Source organism: Xenopus laevis, chromosome 1S (genome assembly GCF_017654675.1).
Source record: "Xenopus laevis strain J_2021 chromosome 1S, Xenopus_laevis_v10.1, whole genome shotgun sequence".
NCBI classification, from domain to species: domain Eukaryota; kingdom Metazoa; phylum Chordata; class Amphibia; order Anura; family Pipidae; genus Xenopus; species Xenopus laevis.
The window spans coordinates 119,213,831-119,235,023 of record NC_054372.1 but is presented as its reverse complement, the minus strand read 5'-3'; the positions used below and the strand labels follow the sequence as shown (position 1 = coordinate 119,235,023).

Below are 21,193 nucleotides of genomic sequence, written 5' to 3'. Positions count from 1 at the left end.
AATGAATCACCAATAATTACAGGTCCAGAAAATATCTTGTTCCACCACTTTGGACACATTGCTTGTCTCTGAACCTACCATTTGCCTATTGTTTTAATTATTGTAATTTCTTGAGCTAAATGGGGAAAACAGTGAAACTGGAGTGTTTGGTCTTTGTAGGGTAAATTTAAATTACCAATGAGAAAGAGAAAAATTGCCAGTGCACGGTTTGCCTTTAAAAATAATTATTACAAAAAAATTAGATTAGTACCACACTTTGGACAAAATATGTAAGCTCACATGCCACATAAAGGTCCCTCATTGTACGTGAGTCCTACACTCCTACTGTGGGCATTCTACGTTTGTAGTACATTTAAAATCAAGTCCCCCACCAATGTAACTGAGTAGTAAGATCATCACCCTTAGCTCAGGAGCTCTATTGAGAAAGCTGGGAACTTTAAGGGTAGGACTACACGGACGTTTTCTGCGTGATCCGACGCGCTTCACAAAAACGCAGGCATCAAGTCAGATGTGACGGAAATAAGGTAAGATATACAAATGTCGGATGAAGTCGTTGATCCGACACAACACGACTGTCGGATGCAGCGCGCAGCGTCTGCATCCGACAGTCGTGACACATCGGATCAATGCTGCGACACCATCCGACAATGCGTATTGCTTACCTTATTTCCGTCGCATCCGATTTGACGCCTGCGTCGGATCACGCCAAAAACGCCCGTGTAGTCCTACCCCTAAGCCCCAGCCAACTAACATACACCTGTGAATAATTCCCTTCCTCCACTATCTATTAGCATTCTAATTTGTATTGCATTTAAAAATCAAGTCCCCCAGCAGACAATGTGACTGAGTAATAAGACCATGGTGCACTTAACCTTAACTAAGGAGCTATATTAAAAAAGCAAGGAGCTTTTAAGTCCCAGCCAATTAACAAACATCTATAAATAATTCCCTGTTTTAAAGGCTGAATACCAGCTATAGGCAATATTTCGCTATAATTTGTACACGAAACACAGAAAAAAAACAAGGTAGAAAATGATTGAACAAGGTAGAAAATAGACCACCAGGGAGAGCCACTGGACCACCAGGGTAAACTATAGTTGTTACAGAGAGAGTTGTCAGGTAAATATTGCTTTTATTTATTGCATATGAATGACCCATAGGTTTCCACATGCAAACATGCATGCCCCTACAGGATGTAGCCCTCCATTAAGCGTGGGGGGTTAGGCACTTTACATGGAGTCATTGGGCACATAAGAAAAAAAAAAAGCTAAAACACATACTGCTGTAGATTCTTAATCATCTATTTCCAGGCAAAGTAAGTTCATTTTTATCTAAATGATAAGCACCTGTTTGAGTCCCTTGTGAATGTTTAAGATGTCACTATTCATTTAAACAAATATTCAGAGTGCTTGTGCTATTATAAAAATTGAGGGCTTCTTGAAATCATCCATTTATCTGCAAGAGCTGCTGCCAAAAGGCAGTTCTCCGTGAGACAGTTTCAAGGCTGTCTGCCCTTTTATAGTAGAAGAGCTACATTTATTTACTGGACAGCGCAAATATCTGATGCTGTAAAATAGCGATGTCAGGTTACATAGTTTCATCCTCTAGCAGCTGTGTTTTATTAACAATGACAAAGGACTTTACATTTCAAAATCGGTTGTGAAGAGAATTCTCATTAAAAAGTGCTCCATAATTATCAACACATCTTACCTAGCACTATGAATAGGGTTGCCATCGGACAGCCCATTTTTTTGAAGAGCTGCATGGGTCAAAACTGCCTGCCCTGTTTTCCAAATTAGGCTCTGTCCCTGTCTGGTCTTCAATGGGCTAAAAGGTGGCAACCCTTATGAAGTCTCAAGCAATTTTGCTGTGAAAGACAATGCAAAGGTTCAAAAACTAGTGAAAGGAAAGGTGGTGGTGGGGGGAAACAAAATGTTAGGCACTTCTCAGAATTAAACAGCTAATTATGTTTTTCCCAGTAAGGTGCTCCTTTTTAGAAAAAAATGCACCAGCCTGGGGGACCAGCCATGCCACCACGTTACTTCTGTTGAGTGCCTGAGGTTTAGTTATGTTTTACTCAGGCAGTTTCCCCTGTATTTGGACGCCTAAGTGGTCCATCGATTCACCCAGGCAGCTATGTCCCGTTTCCTGGGTCCATTGTAGTTCAAGGTTTGCCCATTAGGTGGCAGTGTTTAAAAGTGCACACATGCTCAGGGTCTCTTCCTGGATTCCACCATGTGGGGAGGTGGGTACAGGATGTCTGGACTGTATCAGGCCCCAAGTATAGGAAAGTTTATTTAGTTGTAGGAGTTTTATGTTATAGAGTGAAAGATAGTGGCAGATTATTTTAGTGAGCAGCTTTCTGGCTCCAACAAGCAGAGTAGTTTGGGCACCTTTGCTGTGATCAAACTGCATGACAGGGGCACAAGTGTGTGTGGTTAGGAGCAGAGAAAGTGCCAAGGAGCAAGATACCCCGTTGGATCCCTAGTGCTGGGGAAAATCACCAATACAGGCTGTACTACCCTGAGAGGGATCTACTGACAATATCAGGAAGTGTGAAGGTTTTCCACTGTGTGCTCATTATACTTGGAGAGCTATACTACCTGACTGCTTTGAGCCATATCATCTACCACTGTCGAATAAAGAAGTTTGAGGCAATTAACCTGGACTGCAATCAATCTGTTACTTTCAGCCTGATCGATCTGTGCACCAGTAGACACACAGGATCCACCTGAGGGTAAGTTGCTTAAAGGGGTCACTATCCACTGCTGAGTTGCAGGGAGTTGCCCACAGCCTAAGGGTGTCTAGGGTACACTGTCAGCAAGTCACACTACTCACACACTTCTCAGGCCCACCCATGGGTGTGCTATTAATGCCACACTCCCTGATTTTCGAAATGGAGCCCTGGAAAAAACTTGCAGTGCCTAACATTTTTGGCACCCCTCCAAGTGACTCTGGGGTCCGTTTACTAAAGTGCGGTAAATCTGACTTTAAGTTTCCGCATGTTATCGCTGAGAATATTTTTACGCCAGAATATTCGCAGCGACTAAGTTTACTAAACAGCAATGCGCTCAGAAGTCATTGCGATCACTTGCGGTAACTACGTTAAGGAACGAGCTTACGTTAGCGGTAATTTTAGCGATTTGCGAATTTTCTGGCGAAAAATTAAGTTTTTGCGAATATTTATGCTATAAAATAGTCTTGTTTTATGGCGGTTATTATGGCAATTTTTACTGTGACATTTATGGCCAGAAATGCATCTTCAAAACTCATAAACTTTATTGACTGATGATAATACCATCCAACAACATTACCAGAGTAACACCAATCAAACATGTCTGCATCATATAAACCCTTCTGCCAATAGAATCATAGGAACAAGAAATGATACCACTCAATCTCTTTGCTTCATAGAAATGCACAGTTTAATGTAGCCAATCACAATGAAACCAAAAAAGCGTGGAGGCTGACGAATCCTTCGCCTGTGATTCCCGCTGCCAATAATACACCTCTGAGCTGAAACTGCTGCTGTTGCAACAGATAGAAGCAGAAGCCAAAACATCCTGTCAGCAATAGCTACAGATCTCTCTCCTGTCAGCAAAGAATGATAGGTAAAAAAAAACAGTATTATGGGATATTTCCTGCCCCTTGAGAATTTTCTGGGGAAAAACATACTTTTACGCCACTACATAGGTGGCGGTAAAAGTTTGCGAATATTCTGGCGTTAATTTTGTCTTTAGCACATTTCACTGTTTAGTAAACCATGCGTTAATGTGTACGTAGCGTTATTTTCAGCAAATGCGATAACTGGCGAACAATTATTCTTGCGCAAGAAAATTCGCAAATTTATATTTACCGCAGGTTAGTAAACTGGCGATAACATATTTGGCGAAAATTCTGTCTATATATTGACCCCTTAGTTTTTCCTAAAGCAAATTTTCAGTATTTTATAAGACTTAAAACATTTATCAAGCAGTTTTGGATAAAATTGTATTCTGAGTAAAAGAACTGTACTATGCTTAAATAAAATGTCAGGAAACACAAAGATTTCACTATTTCAGAGGGCTCAGTGTTGGAAAATAACCCTAACCTGCCCCTCAGAAACTTTCCGTCATCAATGCCTAGAGGCTTTTGACCCTAAACAATTACACACATTCTGTACACTCTGGTAGGCTGATCTACAGGCCACCCTTCCTTTGGAAAAGTGGTCAAGAATTTGGAAAGCCATGGAGAAAATTTCCTGTTGCATAAGCACACAGTACTACATGCCACAGCTAGTACGACCCCAAATGGTGGCGATATCTCCAACAGCAACATACATCAATTGATGTGGCGTAGTTACGTGTAAAAATATGGTGCAGATGGATTTTGATGTGCATATTTTGAAAACAACATGTTTCAGCGCAATAGCTCACTTTTTAATATATTGGATGCAATTGTATCAAGCACATTTAGTACCAATTAGTGACTGCAGTTACACTAAAATTATCCTTACTGTTTCTAAGGATGCCAGGCAACTGACACATGGCACAGTTGTGCAACTGTAACCTTTTTCTGATCTCTATGCTTTCAGCTACTTTTTCAAGCTTTAAAGAAAACATTCCCACAACCCGATGAAGCATTATTGGGCTTACAATATTTTTTCTACAATTAACTGACTCTTTCCTATGTGTATGCTTACACAATCTACATATGGCTTTATGCAGAACATGATGTAAAAGCCTCCTTTGTTAGAAGACAAATTAGATACACATGCACTGGCACGGGATATAATGGAGTAGGAGAAAATTAGGGATGCATCGAATCCAGGATTCGGTTTGGGATTCGACCAGGATTTGGGCTTTTTCAGCAGGAGTCGAATCCTTCTGCCCAGCCGAACCAAATCTGAATTTGCATATGCAAATTAGGGGCAGGGAGGGAAATCGCGTGACTTTCTGTCAGAAAACAAGGAAGTAAAAAATGGTTTCCCCTTCCCACCCCTAATTTGCATATGGAAATTAGGGTTCGGATTCGGTTCGGTATTCGACCGAATCTTTAGCAAAGGATTCGGGGGTTTGGCCGAATCCAAAATAGTGGATTCGGTGCATCCCAAGAGAAAATATTAATATTGGTTAAGCAAAAGATCTTGCTTAAAGGTTCCCCATTTAAAGGGGTTGTTCGCCTTTAAATTAACTTTTAATATGATGTAAAGAGGGATAGTCTGAGATAATTTGCAATTGTTTTTCATTTTCTATTATTTGTGGTTTTTGTGTTATTTAACTTTTTATTTAATAGCTCTCCATTTTGCAAATACAGCAATCTGGTTACTTGGGTCCAAATGAGAGACAGGAATAGGTATAGGACAACATGCGATTGGAAAAAAATGTCATAAATCAGGAAACACACAATAAGGGGCTGATTCACTAAGCTCGAGTGAAGGATTCGAATGAAAAATACTTCGAATTTCGAAGTATTTTTTTGGTACTTCGACCATCGAATTGGTTAAATTCGTTCGAATTCGAACGAAATCGAACGAATCGAACGAAAAATCGTTCGACTATTCGACCATTCGATAGTCGAAGTACTTGCCCTTTAAAAAAAACTTCGACCCCCTACTTCGGCAGGTAAAACCTACCGAAGTCAATGTTAGCCTATGGGGAAGGTCCCCATAGGTTTGCTAATCTTTTTTTGATCGAAGGATTTTCCTTCGATCGTTGAATTAAAATCGTTCGATCGAAGGATTAGCGCTAAATCCTTCGACTTCGATATTCGAAGTCGAAGGATTTCAATTCGAGGGTCGAATTTCGAAGTATTTTTAACTTCGAAATTCGACCCTTAGTGAATCTGCCCCTAAGAGTTTCTTTCATGGGCAATCATCTGAAAGCCAATGTATCAAGAACGGATACCCCAGAAATAAGATAATTGGCATGCAAGACTGGAAAAATCTGTAAAACATGAATACAGAGTATAATCCAGAAAAGGACAAAAAGGTGCTGAGTGCATTATTAAGATGCAGTATATAGATGTTAAGCTTCATGAGTCTGTTTTTACTCAGGCAAAAGCAGTGATAAAATAACAATAAAACATATGTGTGTGTGGAAATTCTCACTCACAGGTTTTATCTTTGTTAATATTATGCAAAGTCCATATTTTGCCTGTTATATCAGCCTTTCTCAAAATAATAAATAGAAGTATTATGATCCATTAGACCCCTATTTGTTTGGCTTACGTTGATCATATATATATTAAATCCTTATATGGGCTTATAATGCAGTATATAGTAACATTGTAAACTGCAAATGTAGAAGATTCTATCCATTCATTCAGTCTACTGTCCTGGTTTTTGGAAGGTTTACCTGTGCCAAAGCTTTCTTCTCCACAAAGAGAACATCTTCCAGAGTCCATTAAATTTGCAAAATACCTCCAACCAGTTGGAGTTTCATAGACTGGAACTTTCATTGCTTTTGCAACTCTGCAAAACAAAAGTCAAAGTTTAATATAAGAATCAACATTCTCAATGTACTCCAGCAGATGATGCTGTGTATTATCGGATATAGCTACAACATAACGTTTTTCTTTTCATACATATATTCTGCTATTCCCATATGATGGGACAGTAAAGAAAGGAAAGTAGTGAAGGATGACCTTTATCAGGCCAGTATTTGGCAAAGTGAAACATCTTGACAGTATTATGGCAACATGACTAAATCCTCTCTAACAAACAAGGGAAAGTTGTGCTCACCACTGATTTTTAAAACCATTAGGCGGGGGTGCAATGAGGCTGTGACCACAAAATACATATAGACAAATACAAGAGGTCCTCTGCACTCAACCCATTATCAATCCTCTCATTCTGGTGAAACAGATATTTTACAATTTCTTGCTCCAGTACCTTCGATGTGGGTTTAAATGTGCCACAGCAGAAAAGGCAAAGAACAGGCATAGTATATATTTACAGCGATAGCAATGTTAAAAAATGAATTGTCGTCTTGAAAGCCTCTATATTGATATTTATCTTTATTGTAGGAATATATCCTGGTCAAGGTGCTTAGGGTTTGTGTACTTATGTTACAATGTTTATATGCAATTGCATTATTGCTCTGAATAGAAAAGAAAGTTTCCATTAGGTTGTTCATGTTGGCAGAGGTGGTCTTTATGATGATCACACAGGGAACACTCAGCACAGCAACTTGGAAAAGGATTTACTTGTGAATCCTTTAGGGATAATACAGAGCACATTTAACAGTGTGCAAGATCAAAACCAATATGGTGGAGACAAAAGAAAAACAACAGAGTGCAGTAATACAACAGCAAAGATCATTGCAATAATACATTAACAATATTCACAGCGCCACCTTGTGACCATTTTAATACTCCAGTGTTTAAGCATGAATGCTGTTGCATGTATTCCAACAGTTCAGACATTAGTTCTATACATGTTAGTACAGCAAGAAAGGCATAGCACATTGGTTTTGCCCTACTGAATTTCAGCAAGGCTTCCTTGCAGATTCAGATCACTGTCTGAGGAAGATGATTTTAATTTTGTTGATATTTTATGACTCTCAAAATGCTGGGAGAATCTATAATATCTTGGAATGTCTGTTTAGGTAAAGCAAAGGGTTCAGAATATTCCGCTCATATTATTTCTGTCTTCTTGCTTGATTCTAAACAACTTTACAATACATATATATATTGAAATGTGCCAGTGGGTTTAAGGTTATATGTACATGCAATTGCAGTAGAATTACATGCCTTTTTTTTCCCTCTGGGGCTAACCTTCAAAACAAAGGGGGTTGTTTATCAAAATCCAATCAGTGGTAATGCAAAACCTGTGCGTGTATTCGGGTGGTGCTCAATCTGGAAACCTTGCTGCAAACCTTGGTTTCAGTAATCCATATATGGTAGAAAATCAGATGGCACACACTCTGGCAAATGTGCAAAAAACTTGTAGTTTATTGAGATCCACACACGACGTTTTAGAGGTACAACCTCCTTTCTCAAGTGCTCCAGAGAGAACATTTGCCAGAGTGTTTGCCATCCGATTTTCTACTATATATTTATCAAAATCCAACATGTCCTCACTTTTTTTTGAAAATCACTCCAACCAAATCTGCATGGACTTTCCCCACTCTATTTATCAATACATTTACATGAATATTCTTGTGCAGGAAAAGACTTGATAAAATCGTGAAAAAATCATACAAACTGTGACTTTTTCATATTTGACGCTCAAAACCTGCAACTTTTTCAGATTATAGCCTGAAAACCACTAAATCTTATTGAATGATCTTATTGGATTATTGAACGAAACCCAGCACAGATCAGGATAACTTCCAATTATAATCGGGACAGCTGCCATTGAATTCTACAAAAGACTCGCCAGGTCCGAGATGAAGTACTTTTTTATTCTGACTTTTAACACCATTGGGGTTTAATAAATCACAAAAAATTAGAGTTTTTTTTCCTATGAAAAATTGTGTTTTCCCTTTTAAAAGTCCAACTAGAAAAAAACGGACTTTAATAAATAACCCCCAAAGTAACATCATCTGGCTTGTAACATTATTTCAGGAGTTGGAGACAGTAGTGCAGAAAATATCAATAATTGGACAGATACTGTTTTTCATTGCAATTACATTAATATATAACTCGAAAACCATTTAAAATATATAATGATATCCATTCATTATATATATTCATTCAGCTAGCCTGGATTTCAACCAGAAACATGCAGTTTGCTTTGGAGTCTGGAGTACCTATGCTTTATTTGGGTTCTTGGTTCAGTGCTATATCCTTCTGAGGAAGCGTGGTGCACCAAGTGAAGGAATTAACTTGGACTGAACATTGGTTCAAAGTTGTCTAAATTTCGATAATTGTGTGTTTACCCAGTTGGGGGCTCTTTTATTAACAATTAAAAAGATATACTTCACTATATGGGATTCCTATATTATAGGCCAAACACAGTAAATTCAATCTTTACAACCTTCGATAAAGCATATAATGCCATACAGTGAAGTATCGCTTTTTAAGATTGAATTAACTGTGTTTGGCGTATAATATACCTCTTATATTTGGCTAGTAGGCATTCTCTCTCTAGAGAGAGGTTTCTTATTACCATAATTAGTGGGGTTACTGACACAGTGGATGTGTTTCTGCACTTTTTATTGAGCACCAGGATTTTTCTTGTTTGGGCTTCCCCACAGAATATATTTTCAAGCCTATTGTGTAAATCCTGCAAGATGGACACATTTGGTTGGAGTTTCAACCAAAAACTTATACCACAAATACAGTGCTGATTGGACTTTTCTGCTTTTAATTAGTTTCACCCCATTGACTACTGAACTGGTGATCTAAGTGGTGGGTGGGAGCTTTTAGAATTTACTGTCTACCACAGGACTCACCCTGTTTATATTTGAACTGAAACCTTAAAATACTGTAAGAGTGGGACATGTATGGTAACTTCATAACTTATCGAGAACATTTCCAGTGTGTTCATAACAATCACACGTCTGCATTCTACCCCCCTTACCACTCTTGTAATAACAATATACTATTAACTTCATCATACTTTAAAGCCAGCCCGTGTGCATTAAATAAAGACATGTTCCCCGGGACTGCTGCCAAAATCTATTTGTTTGTTTTAGAATGGCTGGCATGCTTTCCTAAGAGACCCAACTCCAGACATGTATTTAGTGTTGCCTACAGCACTTCATGTGATCTCACAAATATGCTTTTATATATTTTCCAAATGATTTTATGACCATTTTGGTTTTATACTAGAATTAGATATATTTTTTGGTGACAGGAATAGTGTGATTATTCATGAGGGGAAAACAGTGTGGAAATGACTAAAAGTCCAAGAAGCGTTTTAGCCTGTAAGCAGCAGGTTACATAAAGTCTATTTATTGCAGCCTGTCACATGAAAGCTGAAGAGGGTACCACCTGGTATAGTTGCAACCTATTTCTTCACCTCTTTTGTGCCAGCACAGCAGTGGACAACTTCTCTCCTGTCTTTACTGACAATCCAATAGGTTCATTATAACCTAATTTTACTCTGATGTAGCAAACTGGAATACAATTGCCATGGGGTACTACCTCACACACTAATCTCCTCAATGGGATCACAGCTTCCTCTGCTAGCTAACCTTGTTGCCTCTCTCCTCTATGGCAGGTTACAACCAGCCCGTAGCTACCTTAACTAAGTAGGCTACAAGCCTGCTACAAGGGCCTGCATGTGGTCAACATATATTACTTAGACCAAGGCTTTTTCTAGCTCTCCACACCATTATATTTTACAGTGCCTAGGACCCCCCTCTGGCTATGTTCAACTTAGGTAATACTGCAATCTTCTGACAAACATGCCTGTTACACTAACAGTTACAAAATGTATTTTACCTGCTTAAAAGTGTGCAGCATGTATGAACATTTATTGCTAACTAAACATGCAAAATATAAATATAGTATGTAGTTCTAAAGCAAAAAGCTGTCCTAGGGTATTTTTCACATTTGATGTTCAAGGTGTTCCCCTTAAAGTATGGCTTACTAACCCACATGGTGCCACAAAGCAGAATAGACAGCATACAACTAGCTTTTAACTGGCAGTTACGGCTCGAAGTGCTGGGGGAAATGGCGCAATGGTACCAAAGTACTTAAATTATTAAATTCAACTTCTAAAATCCATTAAAATCCTCAATAGTCTTTTGTAGCTAATTGCTAACATTGATTTCCACTATTGGTGACTCCTTTAAGATAGCATCAAAGGCTGAGCCTATGTTATACAAATGTGGCCACAGATTTCTAAAGTAAGTTCTTGATTCTTGCATTTAGCTCCATTGCATAAAATATACTATAAGTGTGTTTACTGGTGCTGCTGGGTGACATTTTACCATATAAATTATGGATTTTGTGGCTACAGAATGTAGTGAAATGACTTGTGCTTCCCTCATGAATACAGTACTGCCTGCATTTGACAGTGCTGTACCCATGAGGGGCAGGTGAGAGGTGATATGTAGGGCCCCTACTGCCTGTCATTTAGATGAGCAAGTTATAAAGTGCTATGTCTAGCACTTCAAGGGTAAAGATAAATGAACCGTAATTTCTTGCAAGGCATATAGTTTTCATATAAACAATATAAATGCACTGCAGCAACTCTTCTACATGCATTTTATTATCATTTGACTGCTCCCTTTCTCTGGTTATAGTATTTCTTTGTTTGTCTCCCAATAAACACCTACCATCATTTAACGTTTTAAAGTTACGTTTCAGTATAAAGTAGCCAGTGATATTTTAAAACATATTGCAATTGGTCTTCTTTTCTTTTATTGTTTTTTAATTAGTAGCCTTCCTTTTCGGCTACATAGAATGAGTCAGGGACACATTCTAACCAGTAATGAGATTAATTTTATGGATAGATTTTTGTTAAAACTTTCAGATTGCTTGTTTTTCTCACCATTATTCTTCTAGTCATCTAGAAGACTAGAAAATTACAAAATATTGTCAATGGGGTCTTGTGTGAGACCCAGATTAACACAGACATAAGGTGCAGATGAAGCTACAATTAGGGCATGGTGTCCAAATATAGGAAGTATGTCCAAAAAACATCTTTTATATATCTTGCCAGGCTTGTAGAGTGAATACTTGGAGACAACACAGAAAGAAAGAAGAAAATCCTGGTGCTAATACTAACCTCATCAATGTAGGAATAATAATCTCAGGCAGAGAGCAAATAGCGAAGAGTCACAAAGCAAATTTAGCAGGATTGTTAAAAGTATATTTACTTATATACCGATGTAAATGTATATAAATGGGACATATTTCCTTTTCAGGCCCCCTATTCATAGCCATAAACCCTTGAAAAGTGGCACTGTAATATAAGCACAGGCCCCAGTGTCTTCGCTAACACTTCAGGAGATTCCCAGATTTGACTGTGATTATATATCTAAGATAGCACTGGTATTTTGTGTGTTGGTTGACTTTTTCAGAGTTATTATATTGCATATCTTACTATTCATGTCAGAAACTATAGACATTAATTGAGAGCAGCTTTAGAATTTTCCAATTGGGGGCTTTATCACATTGTACAGTAAATCATTCCAAAGAGTAGCAGGAGTGTGGAAAAATAAACTTGGCCCGATCAGAAAGCTAAGGGCTTACACATAGCATAGTGTGGGAAAAATGAAGGAAGGCAAAACTCTTAAAATATACTTGTCAAAAGCCTAAATGGAGTAACAGCTAAAATGCATTTTTTAAGCAGTTAAATGAAAATGCGAAGGGAGGTGGAGTGCTGATTATCCAAAGCATAGCAACATTTGTTTTGCAACACAGGGGCCCTTCAGACCTGGGTACAATTTGTATACTCTCCCATATCTGTGTAAATTTTATTTGGGAACTTCAGTTTCCTTCCATGCTTTCAAACCTGCAAGCAGGTTGACTGTCTCAATAAAATTGACCATAGTGTTTGAACTTGAAAGCTCCAAATTATGGAAAGGCCATCTCCCACATTTTATTTATTTATTTATTTTTAATTAATCATTTAGGGAGTTATTAATTAAACTTTGAATTTTTTTAGTCAGACTTTTAAAGGGGGAAATACAATTATTTTGGAGAAAAAAGTACTCCAACACAGACCTGCCGAGAACATGTAAAAGTGAATGGCAGATGTCCCTTTAACAATTTTCTGAGCTGAGTTTCTGAAAAAAACATATCTTTCGGGCACAAAATCCGAAAAAATGCAGGATTTGAATTTTTGTACGATTTGAGTGTGACTTTTTCCGCACAAGAATAAATTGTGAAAATGTATTAATAAATAGGGGGGGGGAGGAAGTCTGTGCGGATTTGGTTGGAGCAGTTTTCAGAAAATAGCAAGAACTTTTCGGATTTTGATAAATAACCTCCTAAAAGTACCATATTTCCTTTATCTCTGTAATAATAAAAAAGCACCTTGTACTTGATCCTAACTATGATATAATTAATACATATTGTAGGAAATACAATCCTGTTGGATTTATTTAATATTTGACTTTTAGCAGATTTTAAAGTATGAAGATCCTAATTACAAAAAGATCCTTTACCCCTGGTCCTGAGCATTCTAGATAATAATATGTACCATACATATACTTACATGTACACATACATGTTTTATCATTATAGTATTAAAATCATGCTGCCATGTACTTCTTAATGTGAGAATTGTGTCAGCATCAGTAAACTCAGTGGCCAACAAAGAGGCCAGTTTACCAAAACTCTTCAAATATACATCAGTGCCTTTCATTATTCTACATGACATTATTATTTTCATTATTTGCCATCCTACATACTGATCAAAGCTAATGTCTAAACAAAATTACCCTTAAATATTTGAAAAGCAAATAAATTTACAGGTGGCATGAAACAGACTACAGAACGACAAAATAACAAGCTTTTAAAACTTAATGGCTTATTTAGTTGTGTAATTACAATATGATGTCCCTGATTGCTTTCAAAAATAGATGTGATAAGGTGCTTGGAATCAAGACAATCATCTGTAACACCATGCTCTCCATCTGTATAGAAAGTACTGCTTATCCCATGGAGTTGTCTAATTTAACAATGGACATTCTGTTAAACAACAGAATTCTGAATATGAAACATAGAGGAACAGTATATTCAAATGCGGTGGCCATGGAACAGAGGTGGAGACAAATCTAAGGTCATAGATAAATAAATGCATACATTGTGTTATGAAGAAAAATTTCCATTGGCTTTAAATGAATATTATAAGGATGGCTTCCTAATAGCTAATAGCTTGCAGGGAAGCATGCCATCAAAAACATGAAAAAAACACAGAAGACAGATTATAAACAAAAACAGTAAAGCCATATACAATAAGATAGTCATCCATCTCATAGATTAGCAGACAAAAATGCAAATGCAAATCATCTGGTAAACATTATAGAGGATGCAAAATACACCCTTCGTCCTATTAAAATGGCTGGATTTTGATTAACATGATACGATCTTTCCACTAAAGTATATTCAATCTAAATTTGATTTGTTAGATTTATGTAGAGAAGTTACCCCCAGATCTCACAATTTCTCTACTAGAATGATTCACTCTTTTAATCGTTAAAAGGCTGCTTCTGACTCATTGTGAGTATACTTTCAACCCAGATTGTATGTTTGACATAAGCAATTGAAAGTTTGGAAATGCAATTTGTACTTTCCATGCATAGGTGCTCTCTGATTGTGAGTGGTATCCAGAAACTTGTCTACCTCAAGATCCAAGGCAGCACTTCATTGTAGATAGAGGCTCTATAACAGGCTAGAGAGATACAGTTATCAGAGCCAAAGCAAAGCCATGGGCTAAATCGTGCCCTGTGCAATGTAATGCTGCTAGTGCCCATCACCAACAAGAGTCAAGGTTAATGTGATGAAACACACATGGGAGGTGGTAGGCTGAATTATCTTTGTACCCTGCATTCAGAACCATTTCCAGAACCATTTCTACGTGAATAACTCATAATAACTAATGTCATAAATACAGTAGGTGTGTAAGAAGTATTTTATATGAGTGTTGACAATTCTAAATGGTCACTAGGTGGAGCTGTGGTTAAGGGGACTTCCAAGCTAGAGATGATATAAGGGAGAGATCATTAGGTTACTTCCTTTTTGGCTAACAGGAAGAATAAGGGAATGATGCTGAAGAGCCTGATGCTTGCGACCTCAGGTTTAGGTTGTATAGCCGAGCAACTGAGCTCCAACTGGGGGAGAGGAAAGGACTAGAGTCCTGGCGGTACCTCACCCAGATTAGGGACCCAGAAGTGAAGGGACAAGTGTAGCCACATCACATAAGGTGCAAGAATATACTTCAGCAGCACTCCGATTATGGTGAAAAAATTGTTGCTTTATTCGTGCCTCAAGCTAAGCGACGTTTCGAGCTTTTCCAGCCCTTTATCATTGCTTCAAGTGGTGTGGTTGAGGGTCGGCCAAGATATTTAGAGAGTGGCTGGACAGTGGACACCACATAACAGATGGTGGGAAAAACATGTTCAGCATAATTTGCAAATTTGGCACAATAAAATGTATGCAAATGTGTGTGTGTATTGGTACTATTCATGAAAGATATTTGCATCAAAACATTACTTTGACTAATTTGCTGATGCATCTGTGCTATCATTTCTGATGAATCATGCGCAACTGTCCCATCACACTAGGGAAACCTTGAATTAACACCACCCAAGATGTGGTCCGGGTTATCTAATGCTAACGCTAATGCTGTTTTGATGGCGGTGCAGCAAAAGTGACTTAATCACCACCCTGTCATTGTTAGCTGCACATTGCAACTGGTTCATGATAATGCAAAAATCGATTCATTTTAACATATCTGTTACAATTGTGACTGGTGAAACTTAAGTAATTCTGGAGAAAAGCACTGAATTGTAGGGCATTTTGTATCTGAAAATTATTTGCATTCTGCTCTGCCTAGGGGAATAAACCTCTCTAGCATTGGCTACATCACTTATTCTACTATTTCCAATTAATTCAATGATATTATTATTTCAGTTCTGTAAACTGTTACCACATTAAATCTAATACATCTCCTAGCACTGATTTGGTCCATGTGCAGAACATAGTACACATGACAGAATTAGGGTTGGCACTAGGGGTCTTATAGAACCCTACTAGCAGTGTCGGACTGGCCCACCGGGATACCAGGAAAACTCCCGGTGGGCCAAGGTGTCAGTGGGCCCTCCTCCTTCTAAACATTTGGCTTATTTCATGGCCATTCCCAATTTCTATGAGAATAAAGAAGCTAAATCGATGGAATAGTAGGTTATAGTATGTAAAGAAAAGAGACTAGGAGAATAGAGTTTGAGTGAGGAGAGGAAGAAAATAATACTTAGAGTGGGACCCTGGTCTAAAGGTTTTTGGGTGGGCCTCTGGTCTAAAGGTTTTTGGGTGGGCCGCTGGTGTCCCAGTCCGACACTGCCTACTAGATAGGCCAAGGCAAGGACTGCCTTACTGTATAGAGGATTTTTGCGTGTGGACAAAAGTGCCAAACGTCTTCAGTATTTTGATGTCATCATTTCTGCAGCTGGACATCTGTACCAGATTATTACGGTGCAAGTTTGCAGCTTCAACTGACCAGGCCACTGTTGGAGGTTGTAATCTTATTGGGCCCCACGGCAAATTAATTTGGAAGCCTAAAATATATAGAGGTTGTCCTGTTTTACAAATATATATTGAAATTACACATTAATTATGTCCTCATAGGGCCCCCTGTACCTCTTGCCCCCCATAGCCAGAGTCTGCTTCCTCTCCAGTTACTCCTCTAGCTGTTAGTAAGAACCTTTAAGGAATGACATCATTTTACACAACAAAAAGAACCTAAAGTTGTGTGATCGCAATTATACTTGCAGATCGTTACCTCCACCTTCAAGAGGGGTGGTAGATCCAGGATTCTCCTGCATCAATAGGTGTACTGTTTGTGATTCAGAAGAGGAGGCATGCCTGAAATAGTTGGCACTAGTCCAACTATGTGAAAGTGCAATGAGTGGCTTTACATGCAAGAATCTTGAAAGAATAGCATCTGTCAGTTAAAAAATTGGGCAAGGAAATTGCTGCAATGCAGAAAAAATGTCTACCCATGGCCATATTCTCAGGCCATATGACGATGCAGTAGACACAGGTACTGTAGTCATCAGTAGGCTGCGTTAATGAAAATAAGTGACCAACAGTATTACAATTATAAAAAAAAATTCTGATATTGTTATTATCATCCCCATGTTTTAGTTGTCATAAAAAAGTCACATCATGGCCTTTGCTCTGCTATCGGCTTTTCAGAACTCTTGTGGTTTCACAATTTAGAGCTCCGTGTCCTAAGAACCCACTACTCACTACCTTATTGTGTGACCTATGAGTTAGCGAATTTAAATCATCACAATTTTTCTCCAACGTGGCTGCCAAATAACATTCTTGGCAGTAGAGGACACTCTATTTCCCTAAACTCTATAATCATATCCTGCGCTGCAAATGCTATTGTGTGAACCTTTGTCATTATTCTGACATTATCTAGGGGAGCATTAGTCTTGTGAGCATGGAATATAAAACATCTGTGGTCAAAGATGTCTGGAAAAATTATGCGTATCTACCTATTGCCATGTGCGCTGAACGGTAATTACTTGCAAACTTGTAGAGAAAGAGAAAATGTTTCCATTTAGTTGGTTTTTATTTGTTTTAAATGGCCACAGTATGTAAGTCACTTGCATATTCATATTGCATTCACATTTATTTTAAAACTCGAATCTCTTGCTTGCTGTTTTAACATAGCAATGTCATTTTTAGGGATTTCAAGTACCTCTCACATGTGAAAGACAAATTACATGCAAAACCATAAGTTTCATGGTGGCCACTGGGTAGTCGGTCCGGTTGAGTATAAGGCAGTTGTTTATAGGATCAGGATGTGAGAGCAAGATGATAAAAATGTGGGTTGTAGGTCTGGGTTCAGCTTGTGTGTCATGGGTTTAGGTTTCAGGTATTGGACCCACCTTAATTTATGTTCAACAATTTCTTGTCTTTAACTGACTGACCATCACCAGACCTTAATAAAGCTGTATGGCACATTGAATTCCACCATATGTCATCATCTAATGGCAGGTCTTGTTTGAGAGCGGTGTTGGGGCTCAAACTTAATAAAAAGAAGGGCCCTGACTGGGCGAGGAAGGGTAGGCAGGAAGAGAAGGTGGGGCAACAGGGGGGTTAACTGTAAGCCAGTTAGTGGGGAGGAAGGACCAGGAGGAGGGGATACTGGACAAATGAAGAACAAGGAGGAAGTACCTGCCTTTTCCGGTGGGAACACGAGGACGAGCAACATCCCACCCGCCCACCCTGTTTTGTTGGGCTAAGGTTTTGGAGAAGGATGGAGTTCCTTATGGAGTGTGTTGTTTGTCACAGCTGTGGAGGAATGCTTGCCAGGGGTGGGGGCTTATGCCCCCAGTTAGGCACAAGTCTGCCAGGTTGATTATGGTCTTCTCGGACAAGGGTCCCTAGACAGTGGTTTTATGGTTTCCTGCTCCTACTTGCCCACCTATCCCTTGCGGCAGGTGGCTGGCATGGAAGGTAGCCCAGTTGGTGGTGTCTTCTGGTGGGCAAACATTTCATTTGAGGTGTATAATGTTTATTAGAATAATGTTATTCTAATATTGCTATTTAGTAAATAAGTAATGTTTAACAGCAATTTGTTAATAAAGCTGTGGCCTGTTTTATCCCAACCTGGTTGCCATTATTGTATAATTATTATCATTCAGCACTACAGATTTTTTGTATTGGTTGGTAGGTTAGTTTTAATTAATATTTTAATTAATATATATGGATGGAGTTTATCCAGTATAAACCTGTTCTAGCAGCATATAGTGAGGTGGCAAGTAATTTTTCACCCATCTTGAAAACACGTTTTGTAACAAATTACTTATGCACATTGGACATTATTTCTTTCTGCTTCTGCAGTATATAAATAGAATATAATCTGGATGGTGCATCAATTAATATCATATTTAGATTTACTTTTGTATGGCATATGTATATACAATTCTGACACACGTTTGCTGAATCTGCCTTGATAAGGGGAGTTGTCAAAGCAAAGAATTCCCCATCCAAGTGTGAGACACTTAGGCACATAAATCCTCTGCACGTTGGAGTGCATTAACACAGATGTTTCCTGTCAACAGCTTATGTGTCCTGCATCATGTGCTGAAGTTGATTTAGCAAATGTCAGCCACTACATTTTTTATTAACTGACCCTAGAAATATCTTATCTAAATTATTTTTTTTAATCCCATTAGTTTGTGCAGTGCAGAAATGATCTTCTCATGTTTTGGTTTGAGAATGTTCAGCTGGAAAAGCATTACACACCTTTTAATCCCCACTGTGTCCATGCATTAAACTATTCATCTATTCGTTCCAGTCTTTCTGGGCTGACATTCTTATAGTTCTTGTGAAAGTTTAGTGGCGCCCTGGAGTACATCATTTCCAAATCAGGAATTCTCTAATGTGTTATAAGTCCATTCAAATAGAATAAAAACAGAAATATGCACCATAGGTTCCAAACGCTACACTACTGACACATTTAGCAGTAATCAAGTCAGATCCTGATAAGTTTTTTGTGCAGTTAATATCTCATGAAACTAGGATTGTCATGTCTTCTTGAAAAAATGAAGGCCTTCCTATACCTTCCTATCTTTCTTCCCTATTAAAGGAGAAGAAAAGGTAACCTGCACTTAGGGGTGCTAAATATTAGGAACCCTCAATTGATTGTATTTACTTACCTAAAACCCCAGGATGGTGCTCCTATTGGCAGAAAACTGCACCAGCCCGGGGTTATACCAGTGAGCACCACGGAGCGATCCTCTTCAGGCTTCAAATTTCCCAGGGCAAATGCATTTGCAGTTGAACGAAATAGCCAAATTTGTAGTTAAAGTTCGGCTTTTCGTTCTACTGCGCATGCACAGCCGCGCGAAGAAAGGAGAAGACGGAAGAGAAGCGATCCGTGGTGCTCACTGGTATAACCCCGGGCCGGTGCAGTTTTCTGCTGATAGGAGCACCAGCCTGGGGTTTCAGGTAAGTCAATACAATCACTTGGAGTGCCTTACATTTGGCACCCCTATGTGCAGGATGCCTTTCCTTCTCCTTTAATAACATTGGCATCATGTATAATACCTGCAAGGTGGCAACCTTACTTGATACAGTGGGGCTCAATTGGAGGGCACATTATATATAATTGCAGCAAAAATGCATTACCTTTCCAGTTTGTGAGCCAGTTGCAAACCAACGTTTGACTTGCTCATACTACTGTGCCGCACAGCAGCCTAGATAGTAATGTACTGTGCGCAGTGTTGGACTGGGTGTCTGGGGCCAACTAGGGTCATCACCTTTATTGGCCCACCACCTTTATCTCCTTTGTGAACTTCCGCCCCCCCCACGAGTGCTCTGATGTGTACCACCTCTCTACCTCCTGGGCCTGTGTCTCTCAGCCAGCAGGGAGGGCCCACAGCTACTGATCTCAGCCAGCAAAGGTTCCTGCATCAATGTTTAGGGGTCCTCCTGCGTCTCTGGGTTGGCCCATGAGGCCCGGGGACCACCAGGCTTTCCTCCAGTTCCCTGCTAGTCCAGTTCAACCCTGAATATATGCAACCCATTACCTGCATCTCCAGCCAACTAACCCCAAGGCAGCTGGGTTATTCACTTATAATGCTATTAAATTATCTCTGTGACTGATACAATGATTTTTCCATCAGGAACAAGAATTATATTACCACAACTAAAGCAACCCTAAATCATGTGGTTAAACATGACAAATGTCTGAAAAAGCAAGTATGCAGTGCAAGAAGAAATAATAATGTATAGATGAGACATTGGCAGGAAATATTTGGAGGATAGACAATTAGAAGCAAGTATACAAAAAGAGCTATATAAAACATATGGTAACCATTTCATAGGGTCCTACTCCATCATCATAGTACTTCTGCTCTTTATGTCCTAGCCTCACTGTTTATCTGTGCTGATTTATTTTTCTCTTAGCCTTAGGCTGCAGAGTATCCTAGAATTAGAATGGAGAAATATAAAGAATCTGGAAAATGGAAGAAACCCATCAACTTAGCTATCCTTCAGTAATTCCAAGATGATACACAGAGGACTACAAGTCTTTATACAATTCCAGACATTTTCTGTTGCTACCTCAAACAGCATAGGAAGGTCAGAGATGTTTTCATTTCTAGTTACCCTAGGTAATAGTGACCATAATGTTATATCATTTAATGTCTGGTGTAAAAAACAAATATATACTGCGGCAACAAAAACCATGAATTTTGCAAAAGCTAATTTAAGTGCCTTGAGGGCTGCCCTACAGAGTATTGGGATTGGGACATTAAGTTTTCAGCTAAAAACACAGAACAGAAATGGTTGTCATTTAAAATGATATTAAATCATTACTGTTCTCAATTTATTCCCTTAAGAAGTAAATGTAGAAGCTCTAAGAATCATCCTATGTGGCTTAATTCAGAAGTAAAGAAGTAAATAGGAAAGAAGAGAAGGACATTTAAAAACTACAAATTTGTTGGGACAGAAGCTGCATTTAATGAATATAAACACTGTAATAAATGTTCTAAATCAGCAATCCGGAAGGCAAAGAAACGAAATAAAGAGTTAATTGTGATGGAGGTGAAAACTAACCCTAAAAAGTTTT

At 38.6% G+C, this 21,193-nt stretch overlaps 1 protein-coding gene across 2 annotated transcripts in view; it reads right to left on the bottom strand.

Annotated features, from left to right (window-relative positions):
- LOC108706963 (phosphoglucomutase-like protein 5) overlaps positions 1–21,193 on the bottom strand; it is a 77,679-nt gene that overhangs the window by 7,719 nt on the left and 48,767 nt on the right. For both annotated transcript variants that reach the window (XM_041580145.1, XM_018243831.2), the window contains exon 7: positions 6,336–6,451. In XM_041580145.1, coding sequence (XP_041436079.1) covers positions 6,336–6,451 — 116 coding nt within the window. The remainder of the gene's footprint in view (positions 1–6,335; positions 6,452–21,193) is intronic.